The sequence below is a fragment of the Myotis davidii genome, unplaced genomic scaffold (genome assembly GCF_000327345.1).
Source record: "Myotis davidii unplaced genomic scaffold, ASM32734v1 scaffold1529, whole genome shotgun sequence".
Classification (NCBI taxonomy): domain Eukaryota; kingdom Metazoa; phylum Chordata; class Mammalia; order Chiroptera; family Vespertilionidae; genus Myotis; species Myotis davidii.
The window spans coordinates 292,270-292,480 of NW_006300361.1; the positions used below are offsets into that span (position 1 = coordinate 292,270).

Consider the following 211-nt stretch of genomic DNA (forward strand, 5'->3'; position numbering starts at 1 on the left):
TCTCCCGGCTCGGCCACTTCATTGCCAGTCACCCCGTCTTCTTCGCCTCGGCGCCCGTGCTCATCTCCATCCTGCTCGGCGCCAGCTTCAGCCGCTACCAGGTCGAGGAGAGCGTGGAGCACCTGCTGGCGCCCCAGCACAGCCTCGCCAAGATCGAGCGCAACCTCGTTAACAGCCTTTTCCCGGTCAACCGCTCCAAGCACCGGCTCTA

The 211-nt window shown here is 64.9% G+C and overlaps 1 protein-coding gene across 1 annotated transcript in view; it reads left to right on the forward strand.

The window, feature by feature from the left end:
* Positions 1 to 211, forward strand: part of PTCHD1 (patched domain containing 1) — a 58,673-nt gene that overhangs the window by 2,358 nt on the left and 56,104 nt on the right. Inside the window, exon 2 of the mRNA XM_006776636.2 lies at positions 7 to 205. Within this exon, the coding sequence (XP_006776699.1) occupies positions 7 to 205 (199 nt within the window). The remainder of the gene's footprint in view (positions 1 to 6; positions 206 to 211) is intronic.